General features: G+C 34.1%; 1 protein-coding gene across 1 annotated transcript; it reads left to right on the top strand.

Annotated features, from left to right (window-relative positions):
* Positions 1-20,334: 20,334 nt before the first annotated feature.
* Positions 20,335-20,946, top strand: LOC136066783 (uncharacterized). Its single transcript, XM_065771630.1, has 2 exons — positions 20,335-20,625; positions 20,743-20,946. Exons 1-2 carry the CDS (start codon positions 20,335-20,337, stop codon positions 20,944-20,946), a joined length of 495 nt encoding a protein of 164 aa, XP_065627702.1.
* Positions 20,947-25,330: the final 4,384 nt, after the last annotated feature.

Genomic DNA, 25,330 nt, shown 5'->3' on the forward strand with positions numbered 1-25,330 from the left:
CATGCTCTAATGCAGTAAAACAAGGTTCAATTGAAGTTTAAATTCACAAAATTGGCTTAAGCATAGAATATCTAACAAAAACCCCAAAAAATTTGAAAACCACTAAAATGTTTTGAAATAAATTGACAAATTTACCATTACACATGAGAGAGAACAAATAAGAATGATCAATTACATCAAAACAACAAGCCAATTTCATCAATTTTAACTCAATTGAACAAAAAACCCCAAATCGGATTCAATACAAGCCCTAGAAATTTTAATTTTTCACAAAACCCCAAATTAATCAAATTACCCAACATAGATCATGAATATATCAATATAGTAATAAAACCCATTGATCAATTTGACAAAAGAAGGCTTGATTAAACAAAAATCCCAATTTATGCATAGTCCGAAAATTTACCCAAAAACCATGAAAAAATGCATGAAATCATGAAAAATAATGCAAAAGAAAGGGTAATATGGACATACCGGCTTATGGAGAGAGAAACCTTGCAAGAAATTAGGAGGAAAACAACAAAAAAATTTGTTGTGGAGCCTTGCTGAGTCGGAGAGAGAGAAAAGGTTTTGAAAAGTTTTTGAAAAAGTGGTTTGAACAAGTCAAATCTGAATTTTTAAAAATCCCGATTCACGATATTCGATTGATCGAAAAATAGTTTCAATCAATCGAAACAGACAGAGGCTCACAGGAATTTTTAATTGCAATTTCGATTGATCGAAAAACAAACTCGATCAATCGAAATTGTAAAAAAAATGAGTTTTTGAAAAAACAACAGAATTTTGATGCATCTCTCCTCAAAGCATTGAAAAAAATGAGTATGACATCCATGAGTATGAGATAAAAAAAATTTCGAAATCCCAAGATTTAAACCCAATTCTCCCAAAAGTTTAGATTTCAAACAATCTCCCTTTTTAACCCTCAAGCAACAAATCAGTTGTGCATAATACTCAAGGTATTTTTCAGACTTGGTTGGTCAGACCAGAAGCACACATAATAACATGTATAATGTTTAGCAAAGAGTAACTTGTGTAGTGTGTGCAACTAGCAAAAGCTTGAAATACATGTGAGGTGATATATGAATAAAAATCAACCATAAAGTCTACAAAATTCATCACATAGAATTCAAAAGAGACTATCACCTAAAAAGTTACATCATATAACTCTCACATCTCCTAAAACATAAGCTTGCAATCATGTGAGTTTCTTGAATTTTGCCTCATATTGTACACAAAGATTTTAGTTATTCAAAAACTTATTAAAAGCTGGGATAATGTACACACCAATTTTAATTATGTGATTTAGCATCAAGCCTAATAGTACATACCAATTTTAAGCATTAAGCAATTAAACCGAGGCTACACCTTATATTCTTTTTGTGCATGTGCTACACTTTCTCGAGCACAGAATCTTACGATATGAACTAAGGTGTTCATGATTGGCTAGTGAATAGTAATGAGATGGTTATTTATGCATTTCTCAAAAGGTTCAAGTCCGACAGTCAAATAACATGTGACTTCAAAATTAAGACAAAGTGATAAACACCATAAACATCTTTCCCACACAACATGCACTACAAAACTTCAACTAGTCAAATGCAATAAATAAGCTCATCAAAACTAAACAAGATACATAAACTTGTTATGTAAAGATAATATGGCAAATCCTTGATTATAAATCCAAGATGTGAAATACAAAACACAAAAATCTTTTTAGTTTTAAAAACTAAATGACCAAAAACAAAAAACACATATTATGCTAAATGAACAATGCAAACGCAATGCATGACAGTGCTTAACTAAGCTATAGATGGTACACAAATAAGACATATCAATTTCTTAATTAACTATTAAGTACATGTACAAATTAGTACATACTCACACAAAATCAGAAATAGCTTAGCACTTATATAACATATACTATTTAAGTTTCTCCACAATACCAAGCATGTTCTAAATCAAGAGAGATATATCATAATTCATGTAATCCTCAAAAAGAAAAACTAGACACCAAAAAAAAAATATTTTTTGTCTTTTTAAATTTTTCAATGTTTTTAGATTTTTTTTTTTTTTAATAAAAAACAACCTAAAAAAAACACGACCAAAAACAGAAACAAAACATGTCCACAATTAATTGAAAGAATTAAATCAGGGACAAATTAGTAACACTCACCTTAGATAATCTTTTCTCGCCCATTTAGCACGAGTCTTCGGCTTTGTAGGTGAAAATCCATGTGAAGCAGAGTGTATTTAAGGGATTACACCAATCTTCTGAGAAATACTAAAATCCTGCAATTTCCTTTCACAAGCCAACAAGCTTAAATTTTTCAAAAGTATATGAAATAATTTATTTGGACTTATGGCAGGAGAAATATCATCACATATCCTAGATTGAAACACAGAATACTTAAATTTTAATTTATGACAATTAGGACGAATGTGATCACGGACACCACAAAAGTAGCAAACATGAACAAATTTAGGAACATCGGTATTCCTAACAACAAATCTAGTCTCAAATTTTGGTTTTTGCCTCAACAAAGAACAATTTGGTCTAATATGACCAACAACACTACAAAGGTGACAGGTAGACACAAAAACAGATTTATTATGCTCTCAAACAGTAGGTTTAGACTTAAGTTTAGAAACTTCAGCATCTACATCAGAACTTTTACATTTGTCTAACCTAGCAAAATAAGGATTTTCTTTATTATTCATCTTGAAATGAGGGGTATAAACTTTTTCAGCTTTAAGCTTAAGAAAAACAGAAACACTTCTATTATCAACAGCAAGCTTGGTACTAGTCAAATTTTCAATTTTAGCTTTAAATTCAACTAACTCTTGTTTCAAACTTTTCATCTTCTCATCTTGACAGGAAATTTGATTTCTCAAAAATTTATTCTTTTTATTAAACTCATCCAATCTCACAATCAATTCCTCTTTTTCAAGATTAGCAAATTTTAACTCTTCTTTAAATTTCTTAGAAATTTTCAAAGATTTAGATAATTCCTTACGAAGAGTTTCACAGACATCAATAAAATCAACAGAGACATGAGCAGAAACATGATCAGAAAGACACTTCAAATTATCCATGATAACAAGAGTCAAGGATCAGCTCTTAGATCAAAAGATCTTAACCAAAAGAGTTACTTACTCTGATGCCACTTGAACAGTTTTTAGACCCCTTAACCCAACCAGATTAACCTAGTTAATTAGCCAAGTGATTAATTTAGTCAAATTATGCAAATCTAGGTTATCACAAACACACAATCATATCAAATATAAAGCAGCGAAAAAGTAAATAACACAATGATATGATGACCCAGGAAACCACACGGTAAAAACCTGTGGAGGATTTGACCTAGTTATCCTCAAGGTAAACTTGAATCCACTATTTTGAAAGAATCGAAGTTCATACAATAAGACTTACAAGCCCCTACGCTCAACTTCTTATTGCTACTCACCAGTAGAACTTACTGATACGACCACATGCAAGCTCCGAATTCGCGAACTCCTTCTTTCTTGGATTCACCACCAGATACAAGCACCCACGCTTGTTTTTCTTTAAGTTTCAATGATAGCAACTGAGTTGATCATCAAGGTGTAGATAACATCTCCTCCTTGAAAACCCTAAACTTTGTGTAAAGGAAAGCTCTTCTAGATGTCACAAGAGATTTACACAAAACAACAATATGAGCAACCTCTAAAACGTGGTTAGGGTTTGCCTTATATACCTTAGGGTTTGCCTTATATACCTAGGGCAAAACATAAAACCCTAAACGTTTTAAGAGTTAGGGCTGAGTTGGAATTATGTAGAAAAAAATGCATCTTACCCGATTTTCGATTGATTAAGCCTAAGCTTCGATCGATAGAACTAGGCCGAGAAGCACTATTAATTCCTGCATCACTTTGTTCCAACTTTACATAAAAGAGTCAACTTTGAGCACGTCTAAATAAGACTGAATAACCTATTTTGATCATGGTTTGCCAATAATACAAATTAGAGTTCTAAATACATAAATTCTTAAATCTTTATAACCTAACCCTCTCCTTTTTATTCATTAACACGGACTCCTCTGACAGTGTTTCCCCCTCATTGGACTACTTCATGTCCTCGAATTGAGCCTCCGATCCAATAGATATATAGATATATATTGCTGGGCCCAACACCCCTACATTGTGTAATTGTAATTTTTTTTTAATTGTACTGTGCATATGCACAGGTTATACACTAGTTATAATTAATGTATGATAAAAATGTTGTTAATGATGGATTGAGATGGTAATCTCACTTCAATCCCAACAAGTCATATTAGGAGTTGCCCAAAAAAAAAAAAAAAAAAGGTAAGAAAATATTGTACCCCTGACATTATTATAATATTATTGAACTCTTTTTTTTTTTGGACAGATAATATTGTTATTATTATTGAACTCTTATTAAGCTTGTGACACCAACTGTGATACAACATTAAAGTAGTATGCAGTGGACATGGATTTGTCAAATTTGAATAGCACTTTGTCTCTTCACTTTCGGTAAACGGTATCAGTAATCGACGATGTTTTCAAAAAAGGAAAAGCAAAAAAATAAAAGAAAGAAACATTAGACTAATAGAGCTTATAATAAAGAGGAAGAAATTGCGGCAGTAAAAGTAAATCAGCCTAGTTTTGTTCAGATAATCTTTTAGGCTACGTTTGGTTCGATGTAAATTGAATTTCAAGTGTAAAATGAATGTAGGGAAAAATATTTTCGGGAAAGGAAAATATTTTCAAGTGTTTGGTTGCATTCCAAAAAATACTTTGGAAAATATTTTCTAGTGTTTGGTTGTGTTCCTGAAAATGCTTAGAAAACCCATTTTTTATAATGGATCTCACATTTTCGTAGGATCCAAACAAATATTGTTACAGAGAATCAAAATATATAAAAAATCAAAGAAACAAAAATCAAAACAAAAAAAAATCAAAATCCCAAGACCAATCATGAGAGAGGGACTTCAGTGAGAGAGAGAGAGAGAGAGAGATCAGTTCGTGGGTTGCTCACACAGTGGGTCGATCTAAAGGTGGCGGCTCAATCTAGGAGTGGAGGTCCGATCTAGGAGTGGGTTGCTCACACGATGGACAAATCAGCGCAGGGGTGGGTTGCTCATGGCGGTCTGATTGGCTCAAGGGTGGGTCGTTCACTAGGTCGGTGACGATGAGGAGTGGGATGGGTTGGTGAGGATGAGGGATGGGTCGGCGGAGTACCCTCTCCTTGCTTGGCTTGAGGGATGGATCTTCTTTCTCTGGGTGTGAGTTCGGCGAGGATGTGCTTTAGGTGGGTCTTCTTACTCTGTACTCTCTCTCTCTCTCTCTCTCTCGATTCAGGTAGGCTGAAAATTGGTGTAATTAGTTTGAAGGTAAAATAGAAGTGGAATTGATTTTACACTGAAATGCTTGATATTTTACGGTCAACGAAAATTATTTTCCGTTTGACTGAATTTTCTGGCCGTTCCTAAACATGCACTGTAGTGTAAAATATTTTCCGGATTCCTTTTACTATCGAAACAAACACAGCCTTACATGGAAACGTACTGACTTCTCCATTCTTTTAAAGAAAAAAAAAAAAAAAAAAAACTTGTGGGTTGAATATTTAATTTTGATCAAATGAAGAAATTGCAGCAATAAAAGTAAATCAACTTAGTTTTGTTCAGATAATTTTGATTAAATGGGTAAAATACTATTTTGATCTTTAAACTTTATTAAAAATTTGTTTTTCGTCTCTAAATTTTAAAAAGTTCTTTGTTCATCTCTAAATTTTGTAAAGAGTTTTTTGAATAGTATAGAGACAAAAATTAGGTTGAAAAAAAAAAATCAATAGTTTAGGGCATAAAAAAGGACAAAATATGAACTTCTTAAAGTTTAAGGATGAAAAAAAAATTTGATAAAATTTAGGGACCAAAATATTATTTTACCCAATAAAGAAAGAACAAAAAAAGAACAAAAAAAATGCTTTTTTGTTCTAGTCCTCTTTAAATAATTACTTTCTTTTTAGAAAAAAAAAAAAAAAAAAAAAGAAAAAAAAAGATGCTTTTTTTTTCTAGAAATTATTTGATAATATTTTCAATTTGGTGAAATTGAAAATTGTTAATTAACTCAAAAGGTCCATTTACGCTTTTAAAAGGCATAAAACTTTTTTCAAACCAAACTTGCTCTCTTTACACGGCTTTCCTTCCGTGGCCGTGGCCATTGCCATTACACATGATTAATTTCCATGCATGCATGAATTAACCCATCTTTGTTCAAGTATATGGTTAATTCTCTATATGCTTTACTACAATGGTTATTAACAACTAGACCAACAAAGCACAAGCTCTATGACGATTCGAGTCATCTAGTCACTACAAGCTGGAAAAAGAGTAAAAAAGGTTTTTAATTTTTATTATTTATAATTACTTTTTAAAAAAAAGTAATTTTTTTTTTTTTTTGATAGGAAAAAAAGTAATTGAGCTATACTAAATTACTAACAGGAGATTTCATTGAAGCACGTGAAACAATATATATGGAACGTTAACGGAGCATGCGTATATGATTGAAAATTTTGATTAAGATCTATAGAGTTTTTAGTTTTTACTGCAACTTCATCGAGCTTTTAAAAATTCTATTTAATTATTGTGAAATAATTAAATTAGATTTTATCAATTATCGACATTCCAACAAATATTGACTAATACTTTTTAGTATTTATTTAAATTATTAGTGGCTAAAAATTCAATAACTCATTCTACTGTATATAAATATATTTTAAGAATTTTATGTTAAAATTATCTTATGAAGATGTGAGAATCACAACTCAGCTAGAGCTCATCCTTATAATAAACCTAATATTTTAAGATACCAAATAAGGTCCACAAAAACAATTACACTCAAGACGAAAAGTGTAGAGACACAAATTTTACCACAACTTGTTAAAATCGTTGACTATTTATATATACCCATTACTATCACCGCTCGTAATCGACCATTCTAACAAGTTATGTTCGAAGTTAGGGGTGTCCACAGGTCGGTTCGAGTTGGGTTTTTGCCCAACTCGCAATCGACCCGATAACATCGGGTTTTCGGCGAGAAAACCCACCGCCGACCGCAAAAACCAACAGGTCAAGTCGGATCAGATTGGATTGATCGGCAGTCGGATCGGATTGGATTGATTGGCAGTCGGATCGGACGAAGATGCTGTCGGAGGTTCCTTTTGGGTGGCGATTTGTATTTTTCGCCGGATCTTCACCGGATTTGTGCAAAACTAACTAGATCTTAGAAAAAAAACATCAAATCGTCGTTAAATTTGTGCCAAACTCATGAGATTTGAGCAAAAAAAATCAAATCGTTGCCAGATTTGTGCAAAACTCAAGAGATCTGAGCAAAAAAAAAAAATCATCGCCAGTTTAAGCAAAACCCATCAGATTTTCGCCAGATTTAAGCAAAACCCAACATATTTTCACCAGATCTGAGCCTTAGTTGAGCAAAACTCACTATATTGTAGCTGGATCTGAGCACAAATGACGAGATCTCACCAAATCCGGTGGATATTTCATGGATTTAGTTGAGATCTTGCCAGATCTAAAAAATTTCGTCAGAAAATGTTATGTATCTCAGTCGGTTCGGGTTTCTTCTAGTTTTGGGGAGAAAATCTGAGACCGAATTGACCATATCAGATTTTGGACAAAAAGACCCGCCACCAACCGCCGAAGTAGTCAAGTCAACCCAGTTCTGGTCGGGTTTAACATGTGAGTCAGGCCACCGGTTGAGTTGGACACCCCTATCCGAAGTTGGGACCTAGACTATTATTGATAATCAACGAGAAACTCAAGTAAGAAGACACGTGTTTGAAATATAGATAAATAGGCAATACAAACAGTACTCCATGCTTCAAACTTTCAAAGACCATGATGGACTAGTGCACTGCACATTGCACAATTATTCTTCTCCCACCTACGACCTATAACGTTGATGAAAATAACAACTCGAATAAAAATTCCATGTTACTTAAAAAATCTCTTGTCCTATGTATAATAAGTTCAGCACCATGGCTTTTCCACTTCTATTTTATTACAGAATTATTGGCCCTTAGTGAGGTCTGACATCATTGCTCACGGAATATTTGCTCCCAAAAAAGGACGTGTTTTGACTTACACACAAAAAAGGACGTGTTTTGACTATTTGCTCAGCTGCTGGGTGGGCGGAATGAGTAAACGTTTCTGTTATATATATTTATATATATATATATATATATAGGATCCGGTTAATGTGTGCCCTGCACATATTAAGTCATCTATTTTAAAATATTTTTTGAGAATTGAAAAAGTTGTTAATACTTTTTAATTTTCGAAATTTTTTTTCATAAATAAAAATTATTGTGTGCCCTAAATATTAACAAATCCATATATATATAATATATAAAACTATGTAAAGAAAACTTTTCAACGAAATCTAGTTATGACATCGCATTTAATCCAAGTGCTCTACTGTAAGCATGTGTTTGGCTTTAAATAAAATAACTTATTTTATTATTTAACTTATTTTTGCTATTATTCATGAGTTACACTGCACTTTTTTTGCACTATTTAAAAGTCTCACTATATTATTTTAGCTAACTTTTAGCTTTATTTACAGTACTTTCACAAAAAATGTAAAGAAAACTTTTCAACGAAATTCTAATTATGACATCGCAAGTTTTAATCCAAGTGCTCTACTGTTAAGCATGCGTTGCTTTAAATTAAAATAGATTATTTATTAGTTAACTTATTTTTGCTATTATTTATGAGTTACACTGCACTTTTTTGCACTATTTAAAAGTCTCACTATACTATTTTAGCTAACTTTTAGTTTTATTTACAATACTTTCAAGTAAAAAAATTAATTTCAGCAAAATAAGCGAATATCAAATATATCCTAAATGAAAATTATTAAGTATCATAACATGTGTGGCGGACTAAATTAGATCATTGCTTACGCTGTTAATTAAATGAAGCAACTAGTAACTAAAAGGATTTGAACCTTCAAATGTCAAAGCTTGAGGTTTGACACTTTGACTCTTCTCCATTGTTCTTACTATTAATTTTATATTATTCTTCTTAGTGTGTTGAAGGTAAGGGCCATGCTAAACTATAGGTCTCTCTAGCTGCAATCACTACTAGCCATCCTTTTTTTTTTTTTTTTTTAAAGAATGGCTACATAAAGGTTTAGAACCTAATCCTCACTCCACAAAGGAACCAACCAATTGACTAGTGTAACAAGGAAAACTACAAATCACATTTGTGGAAAACTATAAATCACATTTGTGTCTAGAACTCAAAAAGACTAGTTTAATAGCAATTGAAACTCCTTATAATGGTTAATAAATCCAAGTCAGTCATGTAAATTTTTGATGTGTGACTTCACATACATCCACACGTACGACAAACATTAAAAAAATCCAATCAATATGGGACATCACGTGGATCCTTAGCTATGTGCAATCTATTACATTGTCTAATAAATTTTACAATTTGTATATCATTAGTACAATATATTTTTAATTTGATTTTTGTTACATTTTGGTTAAAACCCATTAGAATTCACTCTTATATTAGATAACAAAATCTAATACTGTTGCACTCAAAAGTCAAAACCTTAAAGGGTTTTGTATTTTACGTGGAAACATAAGAGTTGTGTATTTCCCTTTTGAGGAATTTAAAATAAAACTTATATTACATCTATAAATAAAGTAATATTCTTCTTATAATTAAATGCAAAATATTACTTATTATTTTTAAAATTTTAATTTTTAGATAGTCTTAGTTATATTATGTACATATGTTTTCGAATATGATTAAATTAGACCTTCTTTATTTTTTTGTTATTTAACCTATGCATCACATGAATATTTTGCTAGTATTTCTGCATGTTAAACTGTACATCAGTACATTCATGCTAACATGCAATATTTGCATATAACTTTGGGCTATACAGTAAGGTGAAGAAGTTGATACTCCTAAACTTTCAACCTAATAGTGAGGTAATAAGTTGTCATCACAACTAGATTCTCAAAAAAAAAAAAAAAGTTGTCATCACTACTGTTTAATTTGTTGAGGCATGTAGTGAATTTTTTTATATAAAAAATGGTAATGCACGATAACATCATTACTATCATTACTATAGCTAGTTAAATATATATAATGAATTGTAAAAATCAAACCCCATGTCAAATCAACCTAAAACTTTGATGGCATCATATGATTTCAAGATTTTAATCATAGGAATATAATCCTTAATTAATAATTCTCCATTAGTTGAAAACGACATACTTATACCCCATTCGCCTAGCTAGACATGGAATAATTGTAAACCAGTAAAAGTGCCAAAAAAATCTTACGTATGAGGGTATTCGTAATCGTATTTCGTAGTGCCCAAAAGGCCAACATATATAACAACTTTCTCACGTCAAAAACCTAATCAAATAAACATAAAGGAAAATAATAACGCATTAAAAAATAGAGAAAAAAGACAATATCGCATACACATTAACAAAATACCGCATACAAATCACGTAGAAGGTTTTTAGTGTTGAAAAGTTCGTAAGTGTAGCTCACGGGGGTTCTATCTTCTATGTTTGTAAAACCCACTACGAGAAAATTAATAAAAATTCATGATTTGATTCAAATTCAAGTTCATACTTAGAATTCATGAAATTCAAGCTCATACTACATCATTATCATGTTTTAGCTTAAGTCAATCTCTGAACTTGCATTATTGGCCAGGATTAGAATGATTTATTGATTTCGTTTTGCTTAGTCAGAGGCAACTTGTTACTTAGTAGGAAAAGATTGTCCTGCAATTGCAAATGTTAAACCCTAAGAAGGGTCCACGTGTTTCTCTCCATGCTTAAGTCTCGTCCTTTTTAAGTCACTTAACCGTGGTCGGTCCGTAATTAATTTGCTCCGCCAAACTCTCTCTAAATGGAAAAGAAGAAGAAATAAAGAAATTAAGACTTCTTTCCAAGGCCACAATAAAACCTCAAAATATTTTTATAACAAACTAAAATGTTAGTTTATAAAGTCAAAATAAAATGAAATTATATATATATATATATATATATATATATAATTATTACAACTCAAAACAAAAATATTGTGAAAATATCGTAAAATTTTATTGTGCTCTAGACTTTCTCAAAAGGAATTAAAAACACATGGAAATCGCTAGAAACACGCCTTAACCCTTTTTCACATTCACCAAAGAAGATTACGAGAGATAGACAAAAAAGGGTAATGCTTAGGTTCAGTGTATTATGCCCCATGAAAAAAAAATCAAAATTCTCACACACCTTACATTGTATTGCAGTGGGGCCCAATTATGGTGAATGTTTGGGATTGGTGTTTTTCACAAAAAAAGTATATTATGCGTAATGCATGTGTATGCATTTAGTCATCTACCTTCTCACACACTACATGGTGTGAGAAGCTACATGATATATCTTCTTGTTTTTCTTGATGCCTCGAGCTCTATTCTTTGATAAAACCAAAAGAGGCCACTTGGCAATGCCACATTGACCAAAATTGTTGCATCAATTTTCTGCAAGCCTTCCGCAAGTAAAATCTCAACAAAAAAACTCATGTTGTTTCTCTTTATAAAATACGTAACCCTCTTCTAGTTTTAAATACAATAATATGACAAAAGGGATTAAGTGTTTTATATGTTTTAAGAGAAAAGAACTTGAAAATTTTGTGTAATTTAATTTCCAAAATCTTAACCATTGCTCAAACTTCATAACAATTAAGAAGAACACAAGATATGTGTAGAAACAACCCGTTTTTTTGGCAAAATTTTGCAAACCTTTGACCGAAAATTTTAAGAGCTTTCAAAATAAATGGGGAAATTTTGAACCTTAAACACATGGGTTGTTACAAATTTGACCTAAGACCTAGGTTCCTAGTCTCCCAAAAGCAATTTGTATTAACAACGTAATTACAAATGAGTACTTTTTTGAATTTGGTATTTTATTGAGAGGAACTAAAAGTTGTGGAAGAGAGAGGTTGAAATTCACCAAGGGCTTGTCTTCAATTCTTCATCTATTCCATGCCTCCGCCGCAAAAGGGTACAATTACCACTTTGTGTTTTGACGTACCACGCTCAATCAGATGAGAAAGTATGGGTCGTCGGTGATTACTGGGTAACATGTAAGGTGATTTCAAAGTCGTGTAACTTAAGCTCGATGTGGTACACATGTATTATTTTGGAGTTTACCACTTAGCACTAGCAGTTCTGCAAGGACCTCCAATTGATATGGAGAGGAAATATTCTTTGATTGAAATTTCTTCTTGACTGACCATGTTAGAACAACGATTAAGTTATTAAATTTACAATTCCTTAGAAACTTACAACATTTGATTTTATTGGTGATTCACATCATAACAACCAATTTCACCAGGCTAATTTGGTACGTGTGTGTGTATATATATATATCTCAATGTGTGTTGGTATAAAGTCTTAAGTACAAAGCTCTAGTGTGACATCTTTTATGGAGTTTGTGGTGTGTCGTATTTTGTGTTAGAACCGCATTCCTTTTTTCTTTTCCCTTGTGTGTATATACTCATTTTTTGGAAAAACAAAAACAAACAAACCTAGTTCACTTAATTACTTCTCATCAACTAAGATACAAATTGAAAATATGGTGCACGCAAATCCTCCATATGCATGCATGCCTTCCATTTGCATTGTTAATATCATATCCAATTGTGATATATGATAATTTTATTCAAAATCAACAATATAAATATGCGTTATGGACCCCAAACTTATTGCTCTTAGGGTTGCTTTTGGAAAAATTATTAAGTTCACCAGGAGGATTGCTGATGTGGTCCTCCCTAATCTCACAATCAATAAAATACTCTTATTTATGCAAATGTGACATCACTTATTAATTTTAATTTTTTATTTCTTATACTGATTAGGAAGTTCACTCACACATTTTTATAAATGACATTATCTCATTGGTTGGGAAGACCACATTTGCATAAATGACATTATCTCATTAGTAGTCCTCCTAGTGGACTTAATAATTTCTCTGCTTCTGGCCATGACACTCCATTAATTTATAATTTGTTGTACACCTTGAACTTATTATTTAATATTTTTTCCACGATGAAAACTTAATTAATACCATTAAAAACAAAGAATACAATAAGGAGTATGTTAAGTTAAAGTGCCAACTTCTTCGTTCATTTTTTTTTCTTTTTTAATAATTCAACTTCTATTGACTTTTCCCTCCCAAAAAAAAAAAAAAAAAAAAAAACTTCTTGTCTTCTTTGTTCTTAACATTCCAAAATCGAAAAAAAAAAAAGTTTAATAAAACATTTGATATTTTTACAAATGTTTATGGGGTTTGTTTTGGTAAATTCATATAATACGAGATGTATTGGGCGTGGTCTACCGTTCTGGCCTTCTTCTCCTCCAAAAATAATAAACCCTTAATAGTTTTTTTAGGTGGAAAAACCTTTAATAGTTAGGAAATTAGTGACAATTTACATATTCAGTACGGAGCATATATACTTTTAATTTTATAAGGAGTGTAAGTGTTTATGAAGCATTGGGGATAAGAGTTTGGGTTCAAGTCTTAAGAAGCGAAATTCATATACATATATATTTAGATTATGTTAGAATAGAATTCTATCTTCTATAAAAAAAAAATTATAAAAAAAAAATTATAAGGCATGCCAAATTTGGCATTCTTGAATTGGAAAGTAAAGAAAAACATGTCATTGGGAATTCCATTCACTGAACCTCACCACAAAAATTTAACCCGTAAAAATAGGAGTCGTGCGGCTCTCCTGCCATAAACTTAACACATTACAAACGTGAATCTTATGCATTCGTTTCTAGAATGGGGAGTACAAACCCAAGACGGAGGGTTGATTAATTGACTTAATTCCCATATTGTCTTGCTCTTTTCATTTAGGAAGTGTACTTGGTGCTACCCCTAGAGCTAGCTAGCTAGGTGATGGTGCATGGCACAATCCCCTAGGGGTTTTTAGGCTATCCACTTGACCTTCTTTTTGCATGTTTAAAAGTTAAACCCTAATCCATCTTTTACGTGTTTAAAATGAAGGGAATGCATGTTGAAATTTTTATTGTATTTATAAACAAAACAAAAATAAAGAGAGTGAATTTAATAGTACAAGATTGATAATTAACAAATTTAAAGGTGAATATATTGTCACGTTAAGATATTAATTCAATAATTTAATCCAAAAAAGAATGCCGAATTAATATAAGGAGAACTGTAGTCTACGCAAAATTCTAGCAATGAAATGAGTATTTTAAAAAGCAGCTACTTAACCTTGCTTTATTATCTAACAAATCTAGGGTACACCTAATTGCACACCTAAGAGTTCGTTTTGATATAAAATATTTTTCGATTGTAAAATATTTTCAGTTAAAAATGTTTTTGGGAAAATAATTTTTTTTTGTTATTTCATTATGTTCCTAAAAATGTTCTGAAAAACATTTTCAAGTGTTTGACCCCATTGGGAAAAGAAAAAAAAAAACCCTAAACAAAAAACTCACCATTAAATCACAAAATCCTCTAAAAAAAATCCATAACCAACAAATCCACAATAAAAATACTAAACATGCAAAAAAGAAAAAAGAAAAAAGAAAAAAATAGATTGACGATCACATGAGAAATACAGAGAGAAAAACATATCAATTAGTGAGAAGGCGTTGTCATCAACAATTCAATCGTCGCATGTGTGGCTGGGTCTCATCGTTGTAGCATGGGTTTGATGAGAGAGATAGAAAAGTAGTCCAAGATCAGTGGCAATTTTGGACCTCGTCGTTGGTGGTCTGATTCAATCATTGTCTGTCCGATCTCAGTGGTGGGGGTACAGTGGTTCTTAGGCGTGGTTGAGGGTGGGGTGAGGGGGCTTGGGATGTGTTTTTTTTTTTTTTTTGGTTTTTATATCCTCCAACAAATGATGGAAAATGATTTCTAAAAATTTTGGGCATAGCCAAAATTTTACAATTAACATGAAAATATTTTTAGGTTGGCCAGCATTTTCAATCCCACCAAACACCCACAATTAGAGAGAATATTTTTCAAAAAATATTTTGTGTCGAAAAAAAAAATGCAGTTTTAATTTCACAACTTACTAAAATAATCGACTGTAAAGTGGTGGATAATCACTTTTATGAATGATTACTTTTTTTTTTTATCACTTACAGACTCATAGTTAATCACTTTAATAGTAATAATTAGATACTCCTAGAATACGATTTGGAGTTCATTAAGAAAAAAAGTACTCTTAGAGTATGATGAAATTATATTCTTTCTTCTCACATTTATAGTAAATCTCACTATTTAAAGTTATTATAGGATTTACTATAAATATAAGAGGAAAGGGTATTACGTCATTGTACTCTGAAAATACCTTCAACAAGTTGAAATTGGATGTATCCCTAGACTTATTGTTTATTATTTATCCTAAAAAGACTTCTATTTTTAGTTCACACATATAAAACTGTAATAGGTTTTCTTTTAACTTATTTGTTTATGTAATTTTTTTTTAAGTTTTATTTTTATTTTAATTACAAACTGTACTTCTATCAACTTTTTTTAAATAAAAAATAAATGTCTTTTTTAAAGTAAAAGGCCAATCTAGATGCATCAATTGTACCTCATATAATTTATTACCTATTCAATTTTTGAAAAATGGTTCAAGAATATATAGTCAAAAAGTATTTTTAAATTTTGACATGATTTAACATAATTAAGGAGCACAGTACAAAATAAGAAAACCTACGTAGGTGGATATTAATAACTGTAAAGGTGTTTGATAATAATGAATAATAATTTTTAGTATTTAAATAATATTATATATATTTTTTAAAAATATAAATAATATTATAAAAATAACATTACAAAGAACCTGTATATGCAGCATGCCGTTGAAATGGCAACTAAACATATATTATCCATCATCATCAAATGTACGGAAAAAGTAGCCAGGTGTGAAAGAAAAAAAAAATTTGCAGAAATGATCACAAAAAGTATGGCCGGTGTTAGATGTCAGCCCTAAGAGCATTCACAGCAGTGGAGGTATAATGCTATAATGCTAAAATTTAGTTTCAAAATCACAAGAAAGAGCTTACAGCAGTGGAGCCATACTTATAAATTATAGATGAATTGCTACAGTGCACATCTATTTATAGATGTGCACTGTAGCACACAACTAAAAAAAAAAAATTATTTTTTATTATCTTCTCTCTCCTCTCACATTAATAAAACATTTCCTTCTCTCTCTCTCTCTCTCTCTCTCTCTCTCTCTCTCCGGCTTCTCCTTTCTTCTTTCTTCCCCAAAATTTTTTTTTTCCCTCTGGCATGCTCAGGCCAAAATCCAGTCGGTGGAGCTTGAAGAGCTCATCGCCGGCTTCTCCTTTCTTCTTTCTTCCCCTGCCCAGCGCCGAAAACGCCGACCCAAGCCCCCCACCCAGCGCCGACCCAACGCCAACCCAAGCCTCTACCCAGCGCCGACCCAACGCCGCCCCAAGCCTCTACCCAGCGCTGACAACGTCGACCCAAGCCCCTGCCCAACGCCAGCCCAAGCCCCTTCCCAGCGTCGACCCAAGCCCCTGCCCACGCCGTCGATCCACCGGCTATGGAAGTGGAATGATGTTTGATTTTTTTTTTTTCTATGGGTTTGATGGCTGTAGTGGTGGGATGATGTTTGATTTTTTTTTTTTTTCTTATGTGGGTTTGATGGCTGTGGTGGTGGAATGATGTTTGATTTTTTTTTTTCTTCTGCGAGTTTGATGGCTGTGGTGGTGGCGATGGTGGTTGTTGTGGCTATGGTTTGGTGGTACGGTGTTTGATTTTTTTTTTCCTGTGGGCTTGGTGGCTGTGGCGGTGGATTGGTGACTATGATGGTTGTTTGGTTTTTTATTTTGTTTGTGAGTTTGGTTGTGTCTGTGTTGGTGGTGGTGGTAGTGGTGGTTGTGGCTGATTGTAGAGGTGGCCGGTTGTGGTTGGTGCTGGGAAGTTTATTGGGTTGTAGGATATATTATTTTATTGTAGGGTATATTATTTTATTGTGATATTTATATTATTTTATTGTGTTGATAGTTAAAATAGATCCACTGCTGCAGCAAGTGTGTAGTTATAATAGATAAAGTAACTTTTGGTGGAGCTAAAAAGCTAAATTTTTAGCTCCACTGCTGTGAATGCTCTAAAATATGAATCCTAATCTACCTGAACCAATGTGTGCAGGAACACTGACAAGTCAATTATAGAATGCAGTGAACGTGCCGACTCTGTCATCAGATTTTGTTAGTCAAAACTGAAAAATCAAAGTCTCAAACCATTGTCGAGAGACATATGATATATCATTCCCTTGTGGCAGGGACGTAGCCAAACAGATGATATAAATATACTATACACAGTACAAAAAATTGTCGGCGCTGAAGTGATAGTCTAGCCAACGATTGGACTATATCTAGGTGTCACTTGCAAATGTATTTGTTTAGTGTAAAGTTTAGTTTTTTTTTTTTTTTTTGGGGGTGGGGGGAGGGGAGGGAGGGAGAGGAACGAGGAAAAGAAAAAGGTCGGAGGCGGGGGGTTGTTCTTTAGAAAATCCACATTTTTTTAATTTTTTTATATAAAAAATAAAAACTTGATTTGAAGCTGAAGTGTAAAGAAAGATTTTTTTCTTTTTCTTTTTTTTTTTTTTTGCACACCATTACTTTTATGTCCTTACAACTTATCAACTTTATTATCAAATATTTTAATATAAATTTTGAGGGTTATAAAAATTAAATCACCATAACTATCAATCTTTCATTCCCTTCCCTATTCTTTATACAAAACCAAAGAGGCAAAAACAAATAGAGGAATTCTTGTTCCTTTTCTTTACTCCTTACTTGCTTTTATTAAACATACAATCTCGGTTGGTTATTAGATCCATGTTAATCATGTGTTAAAGTCAAGTTATTACTAAGTCAAATTATGAATGGTCTTTGGTTATACAAATAATCACTAATATTGTTCAAACAAAAAGTAAAGTGAAAAATGCATAATACAACAATATGCCCAGAAAAAACCAATGGAATATAAATTCCAAAGTTACAGCCATTAGGGGGGGGGGTGTTTAACCTGGCAACCGTAAGGAAAAAACAAATCTACTAATTGAATAAAAGCTTTACAATATCAAATACTCTATTTCTAATAAAATTTACCAATGTTACTCAATGTAATCCAAATACACGGACTTCTTTAGTTATGGAGATGTTGCACCTAAACCTCCCGTCCACGACTTCAAGTACCCACTTGAAAATTTTGGTCCAGCACTTGAGAAAACTAGAATTACAACAAATTCAATATTTTTTTTTTTAAAAAAAAAAAAAAAAGCTTCTTTTTAACTTTCTAAATAAAGGCTTTCACATAGAAAAATATATTTGATAAAATTATCGAAAATTCATATCTATTTATTTTGGTGAAAATCATATTCCAATATTTGGTACGCCATAAAACTCTAGTGAGTGTAGTCAATAGATAATTTGTTTCTTGGTCAATGAAAAACTATAGGTTTTAGGTGGAAAACATTTTTCACCCATAAAATTGAAGTTGCTCGAGTTAAAACATTTTCCGTATAGGCATGTAAAATGTTAAATTATTTGGTATGATTATGTAGATGGTTTACTATAATTTAATATTGTGGGGATAAAAGCCCAAATTTATATATTGGGCCTTAGGCCCTATTTGAAGATGTGGGTACGTCCGAGGAGGGGCAAATGATGGGGGAAAGGCCCCAGACTAGACAACCATGCAAGAAAATGATAGAGGAATATAGTCCGAGGAGTATGTCTTCCTCGGATATGAGAGATATGGTCAAGCAAATATCCGGGTGGTTTGAGTGACCTTTTGGCAGTTCCAATGATAAGGATGAACTTCAAGTATGAATAAAGATGATAAGAACAGAGAAATATCTAAAGGAAAAGCCGCTACAACCGCATTAAATGCACTGCAGCAACTTTTTTTGTTGCATTTATGTGGAGAAGACCCTTGAACAGTGCAGTCTCAACTGCCTCCGCTCATGGAGAACCAAAGAAGGTACCTGATGGGACATGTACTCAAGTGTATGCTTAGATGAAGAACAAGTGAACAATCAAGATAATCTAAAAAGAAAACTATATAAATGTAAGAGACCTCTCATAGGAGGGGGATCGGAAAAATTGAAAGTGAAAAAGAAAGAAGATTAACTGTAGCTCTAGTAATTATATTAGCTTTTAATCTCTTCGGACATCAATTTATTCAAGTTTGAAGTTTGCACTTGTTCATCTTTTAAAAGTCTTGATTAATTGTTGTTTAATTCACAAACAATCCAGTTCTTTCACCCACTCTCTACAAATTTATTGTATTGGGCTTATTGGGCTTGCATCCCATATCTTTTAGGCTTGAGCTACAAATCTTGACCCTACAATTAGCACCGTCTATGGGAAGAGCTTGGGCGAGAGTGGAAGTAACAGTTGACGATGGCTGAACCAGGGCAACAACCAGCAGAATCCAAGGCATCCCAACACGTTGATCCTTTTTTCAACCTGGAGTAAAGACGAGATCGTGAAGGTAGTGTACATACTACACATACTGACTGAAACCAGCCACAAGGTGGAAGTCACATGTCTCATGCAGAGAATAACAAGAACATGCAACTAGAGATTGATCAGTTAAAAAGGGAGTTGCGCCATGCAAAGAGGAAGCGGACTTCTTCATACTCTAATGATAATTCTGACGACGAACAAGACATTACTTATAAACGGAGGTCTCGAATACCAGTTAGTGAATCCTTTTCCTATGAAGAAGAACATTATCGTAAACGGCAATAGCAACCTTGAAGCCCATCATGTGGAGGCGTAGAGAACGACGCTAAGAGCAAGGCCTTGAACCAAATATCCAGATCGCCTTTCACACGTAGGATTGAAGAGGTAAAACTCCCTTGTTGTTTTCATCAGACAACGTTCACTATCTATAATGGTAGAACAGACCATGTGAAGCATGTGAGCCACTTCAACCAAAGGATGGCTGTCCATTCTAAGGATGAAACTTTGATGTGCAAAGTTTTCCCATCCAGTTTGAGACCTGTTGCGATGAGATGGTTTGATAGCCTGAAAGCAGATTCCATTATCTCTTTCAAAGAACTCACTCAAGCATTTGATTCCTGTTTTGTCACCTGCCGAAGAGTCACTCGGCCCTTAGCTTCATTGCTATCCTTGAGCATGCAAGAAGGTGAGACCCTGAAAACGTACTCAGATAGGTACTAGGAGATGTTTAATGAGATGGAAGGCAATTTTGATGAAGTGGCCCTTAATTCATTTAAGCTCAACCTCCTCGCTAAACATGGTTTAAGGAAATCTTTGACTAGAAAACCTATGATCAGTGTGCGTAACCTAATGGACAGGATTGATAACTATAAAAGAGTTGAAGATGATCAACAGCAAGGAAAAGGCAATGATAAGGTTATCCCTCAAGAGAGAAGGGATTTCAGGTCGGATCATCACAATAACAATAGACTGCGGAGAGATTTTGTTGGACAGTTTGGATCGACAAATCCTCAAGTAGTCAACGCAGTATTCTGAAAGCCAGTGCATCAAGTTTTAGAGAAGACTAAAAATGAACTATTCTTCAAACAACCGAACAAGATGGTGGGAAATCCTGAAAGACGTAATCATAATCTCTATTGCCAGTACCACCAGGATCATGGGCATATCACAGAAGATTGTAGGAGTCTCTGGGATCATTTGGAACAGCTTGACTGTGAGGGCAAATTAAAGCAACTCCTACATCATTCCAGTGGTCAGGGAGGTCAAGTAAGCTCAGAATCTCAAAGAGATGTTTCTTCAAGACCCCCATTGGGAACGATTAATGTCATCTTCGCTACACCTAGATGAATAGGATCCTATCCCTCTAGGGTAATGTCGGTAGCCCTTTTACCCATAGGAGATGTTAATCAAGATCCGAAGAGAGCTAAAACTAGTATTCTACCAGTTTTAAGGATTCTCGAACGAAGACAAGATTGGAACAATCCAACCCTATGACGACGCTTTGGTAACCACCCTCAGAATTAAGGGGTATGATGTGAAGAGGGTAATGGTAGATCAAGGCAGTGCAGCTGAAATAATGTACTTTGATCTCTATAAGGGGCTAAATTTAAAACCAGATGACTTAACGCCACATAGTTCTCCCCTGGTGAGTTTCGAAGGAAGAGTTGTTATCCCGAAGGGCCAAATATGATTACCTGTGCAGGCTGTTCAGAGGTAGTAGAGGTAGATTTCATTGTCATAGACGCGTATTCGCCCTATACTACAATTGTAGCTAGACCTTGGCTTCATACGCTAGGGGCTGTTTCCTCTACTCTGCATCAGAAGGTTAAGTATCTGTCTGAAGGTCAAGTTAATGAAATCTTGAGAGATCAATCGATGGCGAAACAATACTTAGTGGCTGCCATCTAGAATAAGCCCGAAGCTGAGTCCTCAGCCCATGCTGGATGGGATTTATAGCAATGAAAACCTCTGGCATCGCCCATCAATGATTCAGCCGAAGGTGTGAGGTGTGAAGATTTGACAAAATTTGCTATTGGAGATGATCCAGAGAAGTTCTTTCAAGTTGGATCTCAGTTACCTCTTCAGGAGAAGGAAGAGCTTATGAAATTCCTTAAGAGAAATATTGACGTATTTACCTGAAATGCTTACGAAGCCTCGGGGGTGGATCCAGAATTCATATGTCACCATCTGAAGGTCAACCCATTGATCACTCCTAAGAAACAACCTCCTTGGTGCCCATCCAAGGAACATGCTAAATCAGTGCGAGAAGAAGTAATAAAGCTCAAACAAGCTGGAACTATTAAAGAAGTTTTTATCCTAAGTGGTTGGTGAATACTGTAGTGGTAAAAAAGAAGAATGGGAAATGGCGAGTATTCGTAGATTTCACTGACTTAAATAAGGCTTGCCCTAAGGATCCATTCCCTATGCCTAAAATAGACCAGTTAGTGGATGCAACTGTTGGCCATCATTAGATGAGTTTTTTGGATACTTTCCAAGGTTATCACCAAATACCATTAGTATTAGATGATCATGAGAAGACTGCCTTTGTCAACCCTATTGGAAATTACCACTACAAAGTGATGCTATTTGATTTAAAAAACGCGGGATCCACCTATCAAAGAATAATGATGAGGATGTTTGAACCACAGCTGGGTAAAAGTATTGAGATTTACATAGATGACATGGTGGTGAAGAGTAAGATTGTTTCTGAGTATGTGAGAGTTCTTGGAAACATTTTCGAAGTTCTCAAAAGAAACAAGTTGCGTTTAAATGCGTCTAAATGTTCATTTGGTGTGGGATTAGGCAAATTCTTGGGTTACATGGTGACTCACAGGGGAATTGAGATCAACTCATATCAGATAAAGGCCATCAACAATTTACAACCTCCTTGGAATCCCAAAGAAGTCCAAAAATTGACTGGAATTGCTGCTGCTCTGAACTAATTTATCTCTTGATCAGTTGATAAGTGTAGGCCTTTCTTCTTGCTGATCAACAAGTGGAAGGGATTTGAGTGGACTGAAGAATGTGTTTTAACTTTCCAGCAACTTAAAGACTATTTAGCTCGGCCACTAATCATGTCCAGTCCTAAGCCAGATAAAGTCTTGTTTGCTTACATTGATGTAACTCCTTATGCTGTAAGTTTAGAGTTGATACAAGTAGACCGAGGTGTGCAAAGGCCATTTATTATGTGAGTAAGTCACTGCATGAGGTCAAGATTCGTTATCTGCCACTAGAGAAAGTCATCCTGGCAGTAGTGCTTGGTACACAAAAGTTGCCTCATTATTTCCAAGCACATACGGTTGTTGTTCTTACCCAACTCCCGCTTAAAACCATACTTAGAAATGCTAACTATACAGGTAGAATAGCTAAATGGGGCACTATCCTAGGGGCTTTTGACATCAAGTATATGCCCCGCACCTTCACAAAAGGATAAGTCCTCGCAGATCTAGTAGCCAAGTTCACTGAGCCCTTATTAGAAGAATTAACTCCAGCATAGAACATGGATAAAAAATCGGTTGGCGTAATCTCTCAGAAATGCCCCTCATTCTGGGAGGTATATGTAGACGGTGCAGCGAACCAGAAAGGATCTGTAGTGGGGCTAGTGCTACTATCCCCAAAGAAGTTCATTTTTGAAAAGTCGCTAAGACTAGACTTAACGGCTACAAATAATGAGGCAGAATATGAAACTCTACTGATGGGAATGGCAATGGTCTAGAGAATGGGAGGAAAATCAGTGGAAATGTTCTTGGACTCAAGGCTAGTCGTCGGCCAGGTACAAGGAAAATTTGAGGCGAAAGATGAAAGAATGTAAGAATACTTGAGCCAAGTTAAGTGTCTACAATCAGAGTTCGAATCTTTTAATTTGCTACACATCTCCAGAAATGGTAATTCACATGCTGATTCTTTGGCCACGCTTGCAACCTTTTCGGCACAAAATCAGCCTCAGGTTATTCTTGTTGAAGACTTGTATAAACCCACGAAGATAAGAAAAGAGGCAGTTCGCGTTAATTAAATCATAGCTAAGCCAAGTTGGATGGACCCTATAATTCAATTCCTAAAGGAGGATACTTTGCCTGAAGCAAGGTTAGAAGCGGACAAAGTTAGGAGGAAGGCTACTAGATTCTAGCTATCCGAGGACCAGAAATTGTACAAACGCTCCTATTCATGGCCGTATTTGTTGTGCATACATCCTGAAACAGCTAAATGACTTCTCGAGGAGTTACATGAAGGAATCTGTGGAAGTCATACTGGAGGTAGATTTTTGGCACATAGAGACATTACCCAAGGCTATTGGTGGCCAAATATGCAAAAGGAAGTCCATGAATATGTTAAAAAGTGCGATCAATGCCAACAGTTTGCACCAAACATACATCAACCAGGTGAAATCCTTAATCCATTATTCAGCCCATGGCCATTTGCTCAATGGGTTTTAGATATCGTAGGTCTATTCCCTAAAGCAGCAGAAAACAAGAAGTACCTTCTGGTCGGCACAGATTATTTCACTAAATGGGTTGAAGTTGAACCTCTATCTAATATTAGAGACGTAGACACAAAGAAATTTTTCTAGAAAAATATTATCACTCGGTTTGGAATTCCTCATACCCTCATCTCGGACAATGGTCTTTAGTTTGATAGTAAAACGTTCAGAAATTATTGTTGTGAATTGGGAAATACAAACAGATACTCCACCCCTGCTTATCCCCAGGGGAATGGGCAAGTAGAATCTGTTAACAAAGTCATAGTAAATGGATTGAAGAAGAGACTAGATGACACAAAGATAAGTGGGTGGAAGAACTGCCACACGTACTTTGGACATACAAAACTACGCCTCGTAGGTCTACTGGAGAGACCCCATTTTCAATGACTTATGGGGCTGAGGCTATTATCCCTCTAGAGACTGGGTTCCCAACACTGAAGACCAGTACATTTAGTTCGAATAGCAATAATGAACTGTTAGAGAAGATTTTGGATCTGATTGAAGAAAGGAGGGAAAATGCAACGATCCAATTGGCATATTACCAACAAAAACTCAGACAGGGTTATAATGCCAACGTAAAGCTAAGGCCTTTAACACCTGGTGATCTAGTGCTCAGGAAAGTTGTGGGCATTGCAAGGAACCCGGCTTGGGGAAAATTAGAGCCCAATTGGGAAGGGCCATATCGTATTACCTCAGGGACTGGCATTGGGGCATATTTTTTGGAAGACTTAGACAGTCATGTAATACCACGCCCCTGGAATGTAAACAACCTTAAAAGGTATTATTACTAATTGAGTTTCTACTTTGATAAATATGTTTATTTATTACATAAAGGTTATAAAGGTTTCGGTATAAGTGTTTAAACTTAAATCCAATCATGTCTGAAGTCCTCAGACTAGATGATATGGGTAAGTTAACACTCCCTTATAATTCTTATAAGTGTTTAAATTTAAATCCAATCATACCTGAAGTCCTCGGACTAGATGATATGGGTTAGTTAACACTCTCTTACAATTCTTATGTGTTTAAACTTAAATCTAATCATGCATGAAGTCTTCAATCTAGATGATGTGAGTTAGTTAACATTCCCTTACAATTCTTCTTAATGTTTAAACTTAAATGCAAATACACCTGAAGCCCTCGGAGACATTTAAATAGCCTCTAACTTATGATAAGCCTCTTCGGTCGTGTACTTGGTTCAGAATCAGTATTCAGTAGTATTCTTTGTAAGTGTTGTACAGAAACCAATTCAAG

Source organism: Quercus suber, unplaced genomic scaffold (assembly GCF_002906115.3).
Source record: "Quercus suber isolate HL8 unplaced genomic scaffold, Cork oak 2.0 scaffold_5, whole genome shotgun sequence".
Classification (NCBI taxonomy): Eukaryota; Viridiplantae; Streptophyta; class Magnoliopsida; order Fagales; family Fagaceae; genus Quercus; species Quercus suber.

Coding starts and splice junctions, on each gene's coding strand:
- LOC136066783 (XM_065771630.1), top strand. CDS start 20,335: ATGGAAGGCAATTTTGATGAAGTGGCCCTTAATTCATTTAAGCTCAAC. Junction 20,626..20,742: donor ATCCTCAAGTAGTCAACGCA/GTATTCTGAAAG, acceptor CTCTATTGCCAG/TACCACCAGGATCATGGGCA.